The sequence below is a fragment of the Rhinopithecus bieti genome, unplaced genomic scaffold, assembly GCF_001698545.2.
Source record: "Rhinopithecus bieti isolate Rb0 unplaced genomic scaffold, ASM169854v2 scaffold_67574, whole genome shotgun sequence".
In the NCBI taxonomy this organism is placed as follows: Eukaryota; Metazoa; Chordata; class Mammalia; order Primates; family Cercopithecidae; genus Rhinopithecus; species Rhinopithecus bieti.
The window spans coordinates 25,530-32,917 of record NW_016825260.1 but is presented as its reverse complement, the minus strand read 5'-3'; the positions used below and the strand labels follow the sequence as shown (position 1 = coordinate 32,917).

General features: G+C 35.6%; 1 protein-coding gene across 1 annotated transcript in view; it reads left to right on the top strand.

The window, feature by feature from the left end:
• Nucleotides 1–392: 392 nt before the first annotated feature.
• The window catches only part of LOC108522617 (cyclin-dependent kinase-like 5), a gene marked incomplete at its 3' end in the record, with an annotated part of 23,844 nt that continues 16,848 nt past the window's right edge, over nt 393–7,388 (top strand). The window contains exons 1-2 of the mRNA XM_017862959.1: nt 393–584; nt 5,533–5,653. Of these exons, the coding sequence (XP_017718448.1) occupies nt 393–584; nt 5,533–5,653 (313 nt within the window). The remainder of the gene's footprint in view (nt 585–5,532; nt 5,654–7,388) is intronic.

The following is a 7,388-nucleotide window of genomic DNA, read 5'->3' as shown; positions in this document are numbered from 1 at the left end:
GGATTTTAGAATGGACGTGTGGCATGTTATAATGCATAGTACCCAGTAATCAAGTAGTATTTCTATAGCACAATATATGAATGTTCATATTAGATTGGATTAACAAAGACTGTAAATAGTCTCATGTCATTTCATGTGTTAGCCCTCAGTGAATTTGCCCCAAACTTAGAAAAAACTTTCAGTTTTTAGACTGTGTTTTGGATTTTGGACTTGTAGATGAAGGATTATGAACCTGTATCCTGGTACATATATGCAAAAACATGGTAGTTAAGATTTCCCGGGTAAATCTAAAGGTATAATACAAATTCATTTAAATAGAAATATTATTTTCATCACTCCCCTGCCAATTAATCCATTAGAGTTAATATGACTTCTGTCCTTCCTCCATAACCATGGAGGTTATCATGAATGAAGTTGATGGTATGGAAGAGGGTCTATTGGTTCAGCGTAAGTTCTCCATCCCAGAACAGCTACACCATCTGGGATGGACAGATGGACATGCCACAGGGAGGACAGCAGGAACCTACAGCAGCTGCTGTTCAGAGAGAAGATTAGACACTCTCAGAATTCCCTGCAACTTGGCTGTGACTTGCATTGTGGATGCTTGGCACATGACCTCTGCTCCCTGAGGTGACTCATGCAGCCTAAGGAATAAAATGCTCTTTTAGGCCAAAGCTTCACGCCATCCTTAAAAACATCAGCTACTACAGATGCTGGCTGAATAGAGGTTCCTCTGCACACTGACACTTTTGATTCCTTATGGCCCTTTTAATCTCTTCCCTTCCTTGTATAGAGTGTTAGAGTTCAAATGACAATGGATGCTTATGTTGTATCTATAAGTGTGTTTTTATACATACACATAGTAAAAGAAGTATAAGAAAATTTTTATACATACGCATAGTAAAAGGAGTATAAGAAAATATAAGCAGGAAGTCAAGTTTGTGCTGATCAAGTAAACCCTTTCTTCGATTTTCTTATTCTTGATCCTTTCAACAAGAAAACATATTATTTAATATTCCATTCTTGGACTTCTTATGCAGAAGTACTCAAAGTGGAAAGTGAAATTGGGGTGTTTTCAGTGTTCTTGGAATTCTTTGAACAGTAGCTTGAAAGTTTTCCTTTTACTCTCTTCACCATTGTTTACATTCTAGAAAATGAAGAAGTCAAAGAAACGACTTTACGAGAGCTTAAAATGCTTCGGACTCTCAAGCAGGAANTATTTAATATTCTTTTATTTAATTCTTTTTTATTTTGTTTCTGACATTATTTAAGAAAGTACTGTTATCTAATATGGCTTATCAATGTACTCATAATCTGAGGACTTTAAAAATGAAAGTGTTGTTCATAATCACTAGACATTCTGAAATATATTTAAGAGTTTTGTACAATTAAACTGTATAGAGATAATCATAAGTTTAAACAATATACTGATTTGGCTTCTGAAGTCTTAAACTCTATGTTCAACAAGTAATTTTTAGACTTGACTTAACTAAGCCTAAACTGAGGGAGAAACTGGTAAGCTGACAGTGATGGTACAGGCTGGAAGAGGCTGTATAAGATACCACACTGAATTAGACCTAGGCTGGAGAATGAGCGGGCCCAGGAAGCAGCATTTGTGAACTGCCAGTGCTTTGGCTTTATTTGAGGGAAGGAGCTGTACCAGGAGGCCTAAGGTGAGACTTGAGGTGGTAGATGAGACCATAAGTCAGCAGTTGCAAGCATTGGAAAAGGAAAGAGAAGCATGCATTGTTTGAGCTGTCTGTACACTTGCCTTAGCATGTATTAAAAAATGGTCAACTTGTTGGTGACAATTTTAATAACATGACCTAAGGGCAAATGTATGTTACAGTAATCAATAATGTGTGCCTAGAAATTTCTTGGAGAGGGGCCTCGTGCAGTGGCTCACACCTGTAATCCCAGCACTTTGGTAGGCTGAGCCAGGCAGATCGCTTGAGCCTCAGGAGTTTGAGAATAACCTGAGCAACATAGTGAGACCCTGTCTCTAAAGAAAAAGAAGAAGAGAAATTTCTTGGAGAGCAGCTGACCTACAGCAGTTGTTATGATCAAAAACTTAAACAGATAAACACTTTAACAACAGTAGAAGAAACTAGAGCCAGGCAAACCTTTAAGCAGGTTTTCTTGATGAGTAAATAGGTGGCTCCTGCCAGTTCCTATGCTGTTGTCCAAAGAAGGTTGAAGCAGGAGAGGTTTATGTTTGCTGCAGGTCTATACCCAGGTGCTTGCTATACCATAAATGACAGAGTATCAACATTGTTATAACCAAATGGAAAGCAGTATTGCCAGGGTAACTGACCAGTAATGTGGCTTTGAATGCATTCAGACTTTGCAAATTGTTTTTTTGAAATAATAAAAAAAAAGTACATGTAATAATTTAGTTACTAGAAAAACTGGAATGGTACTGGAAGGTTCTTTGTAGTCTTAAACCACTGCTTTATGTTCCTTTTCCAGAATCTGTTTTAAGTTTCTTTTTCTGTGTCAATTTATACCATTCCTCTAAGGTACCTTCCATACCAAAATAAAACTAATAAACTAAAAGTTGGTTTTTTAAAAAAAAGTTCTATTAAAAAAAAAAGGATTGCTATATTAGGATTTCCAGGGGAAACCAGATGCTCTTTATTTTAAAAAAATTTTTAGAGATAGGGTCTCATTATGTTGCCTAGGCTGGAGTGTAGTGGCTATTCACAGGTATGATTATAGCACACTGCAGCCTCAAACTCCTGCGCTCAAGCAAATCTTTCACCTCAGCCTCCTGAGTCGCTAGGACTACCGGTGCACACCACCATACCTGGCTGCTTTTTATTTTTTCATTGTCATAAATAATCATGCAGTTTGTAGTTTTCACTACCAAATAAGAAAATTTTGACATCTCTTTTAGTTTATCTTTTTTATTTCTGTTCTACTCATGGTGTTTGTTCATTATTAATAATAATTTAATACAACAAATGGAGAAGTCACCTCTGTGTATCTGTTTCCTCACTGGGAGAGGCAATTTTGTGTGTCTGAGATCTCCCTTCTGGTAAATGGCTGAACTGCTACTAGAACTCCAGTCTTCTTACAGTCAGGCCTGAGATTCTTCCCCCGACCCTATGGTTCTTAGGTAGAACGTGACTGTCACACCTGCCACATTAGTGGCAGTGCGTCATAATTGACAGTGAGTCTCAGGAGAGCAAGGAGAAAGTTCTCTAAGGGATAAGGGGCTAGTAAGAGACCCAGGATTACAGAGGCTTAAACAAAATAGAAGTTTCTTTCGCCCTTACATATAAATACAAAGGTAGGGCAGTACAGGACTAGTGGAGCTCTGCTCCACCACACCGAGGTGACCTTGTCCTCAAAGTCAGGATAGAGTTCCAGCTGTCACATCCCATTGGCTAGGACATAATTGCATGACCACATTAGCTGCAAGGCAGAAGAGAAACGTACTCTTTGTTCTGGGCAGCTAGGCCTCCACTTGAAAATTGTGTTCCTGCGGAGTAAGGGAAGACTGGATACTGGAGGACAATATCTCTGCCACTGAGGAATTTAGAATAGAATATGAAACAAGAGATACAATTTGTTTTCTGTATTACAAAGCCTTCCTATTCCATCTGTCCTTTTGGGACCGTCTATGAATTTGTTAATTGAAAAAGATAATTCAAATGGAGAATCAAAAAACGATGCATACATACTTAAAATGTTTATTTTAATTGGAAACATAAATACTGTATGTATTCATTTAACACGCTATAAAGGTAGAGTCAAGTCCTTTTGCCTATCACTCTTCTGAAGTTCTGATTGGTCTTTTTTACGTACGTCATACTCATAATGCATCTTTAAAGTAAAGCAAATGCACAAAAACATCTGCAAAGCAATCTCAGTGCAGAATCCTTCAGTGGACATGCTTATCCCCACTAGCACCCATTCCTTGCCAGTGTTTTGTAGTTGTCTCACATTTGATTAGTTGGCAATAAGTTTAGTGGCTTTTCCTTTATTATTAAGCCTTTCTAAAGTATTCAACTTTGTTTTCTTATAAACAGCAACTCTTTTTTCAAGAAACATTATTTCATTGGTTTATATGGTATTTAATTATATTAAAATTAACAAGTGCATCTGTTATAACTAGGCATGAGAATAAATACAACTGATTCTTTATAGGTATACAACTTGACTGGTGGGAACAAAACCGTGAGGCCAAATTAGAGCAGTGATTTTCTAACTGGTCTTATGGCCCCTTCACACTCTGAAAATTATTGGGAACCCGAAGAACTTTTTGTTTATATGTATCTTATCTATTAGTGTTTCTCATATTAGTCATGACCAAGCAATATAAAAATACTAGTTCATTTTAAAATAACAATAAACATATTGCATGTTAACATAGATAAGTTTGTATGTCAGTTGTTCTTTCAAGTAAAAAATGGCGTTCCACATAAAAAGCAGCTCGTTCAGCTTGCATCTCAATCCTCCAAGTGCTTTTCCTCAGTACAACCATTGGACAGATGGCGCATGTGCAGCAGAAGGGCTTTATGTGCAGTCTGCCATTTTATCATGCAGATTCCAAAAAAGACATGTAGTCAAGAATTGAAATTTAGTCAAAGTAATACTTTGTACTGCTTCATCAAGGATATCCTTAACTAAAACTTCTGTTTTCTTTTTTAAACGCAAGGTTTAACTGGATTAAAGAATCCAGTGCCTTTATTCATGCAGAGGTGCCAGCAGTTTACCCGTTGTTGCTTTGTACCATTAGTGTAAATGCCAACACAGTGAAAAAGGCAAACATCACAATCTTATGAATATAGTTTTGACTTCACAAGGTCTGAGACCCCACAGATCCACATGTCACACTTTGAGAACTGCTATCCTGGATGGTTGCCTACAAACAATAAGCTATGATTGTACCATGGGCCTTACTTGTACTTTACAGTGGGAAAGGAGAATGGTTAATCTGGAAATTCAATAGAGACTGGCTAAGTGGAGTTTTCTACATAATAAAAAATTTTGCATGAATTTTATTTATAATGGTGTCTGACTCCAAATTAAGGTTTTTGAATATTGAATTGTATGGGGTCTGTGACTCTTTATTTCAATAGTATTTTCTGGCCTATTTGAATTTTTGTACTAAATGTATTGATCATTTTTAATTTTAGAGATCTTTTTTTTCTTCTAAGGATATTTCCCAGATCTTCCAGATATATTTTAAAGGCTTGATTTTTATCACAAGGTTCTGTTGCAGAGATACAGCACACTGTGTTAAAAAGGACTCTTTCCCCTCTTTATACATTACAGTGTCGTATATCTACTTTGTATTGTTTTTCTCTTCTAATTATTCTAAAATAATGCCTGAAAACCTTTAGGGAGAGTGAAAAGTATACAGAGTTATTATTTGGAGTAGCATTAGGGAATAGTAAAAATGGAATTCCTCATAAAGCCGCAATTTTAATGCTGATTCAGCATGAAAAAGTTGTAGATAGAANTGTTAATACATAATTTACAGGCCTACCTAATTTGGGAAATTAATGACTATTTAATTTTTAGAATATGCTGGAATTGCTGGAAGAAATGCCAAATGGAGTTCCACCTGAGAAAGTAAAAAGCTACATCTATCAGCTAATCAAGGCTATTCACTGGTGCCATAAGAATGATATTGTCCATCGAGGTGAGTATGAGATTTTTAAAATGGAAAATATTAGAACATCAAGTAAAGTTAAGAGTATTTCACATGTTAATGTCTTTAAGAATATTTTCATAAGCATTGGCATTGCCTTTTAAATTAAATATATTTTGAAAGTGCAAGACATGAGAAATCATTTGCTCTCCACATCTCCTTTTCTGTCACCAAAAGGTTGGATTACAAATTTATTTGGATATTGTAGTGAAATCTTTACATTTGTATAACTATTATAGATCCACTCCCAACTGTAGAAATGCCTGGTGATATAAGAGAACTCAACAAATGTGAACTTTGAAACTTATTTGGGGATAGGAGAAGAGCAAAATGTTGATCTCTATAGCCTTGGTCCTGCAGGTAGACCAGGTAATGTGAAACAACTCTGAATCAGGCTTTATATAGGTGGTCCCTAAGTCACTGGCCCCTATTGGCACTCATGTCTCATTCCTTCTTATAACAATCTCCAGTATGTATCTTCACCTCCTAATTTTCCCTACCCCTTAGTGAAAAGTGCCCATTGTCTGCAGTTGCAGGCATGATCAACCTCACATAAAGGTCAAATTATACTCCCATAAACTGTTTTGTCCTTTACTGCCATGAAGTGGGTGGTTTATAACAATGAAAGGGAAATTACTTGCTCAGCATCATATTTGACTCTACACCCATTATCTTCTCCTGATAATCTCTCTTGCATTGGAGAGTTTTACAGTAGTGGGATGCAAATTGATACAACAGTGACCCTAAATATTTATAAAAAAATATTGCAGTATCTACGTTTTGTCTTTGGATTAGCAGATAAAATAATGCTACATTTTAATTTACCTATACACAAATGCACAAGGATATCACTTAAAAAAATTCTCACTTGTAAGAATAGTTTAAAGGTCATATGAAGAATGCCAACGTCTGTTATTCCTAGAAACAGTTTATATTTCTCTTGCATTTGACTCTCATAGCAATTACCTTATCAAGATTGTTGGTAGCATGGGTAGATCTCCACGTCAACTGGACATCTAGTGTCTAGGGTAATGATTCTAGGAACAGTCTATACTGTAGTTTGGGGATATTAATAAGGAGCTAAGTTAGGTGCATTTCCATCATGATACTGTGATTTGGTTACGTGCATAGTGAATCAGCGGTTGCAAATTAATGGTAACTCCCACCACATCTTCATAACATCCATGGAAAAAATTAGAAATCTTAATTTGACTCATCTAGTATGGCTTCAGCATTAGACGTTGATAATTGTGAACCATACAGAAAAGCTAAAGAGATGTAAATATAGAAATTATGTAGAAGAATGTAACAGAAAGCATATCTTGTATTTTTTCTCCAGTAAATATAATGCTAGCTACTTATTCTCATGTATTTTTAAAGTATCTTGTGGGTGTAAACATTTTATATTTCTATCTCCCAAAATTTGTATTATTAGTATTTTATGAAGTAATAATAGTTTTTTGAAATATGTTGGCCTAGATTTAATTATTCTTAAAATTCTTTCCGAGATCCAACTAATCCTTTTAATATTTCAAGAGGAAAAAATTATTTTTGAAGTTGTGGTCTGCATGTTTCTGAAAAAGAAATTCATTGAAACTTTTATGTACCAGCATAAAATGTGTTACGTTTCTTTTTGCTGCCACAGTTTTCTATTGAAATTACTCTAGATAACAGTGTTAATCAGGAGAACATAGAACATTTTTACTAATTTTTTTTTATCTTGACA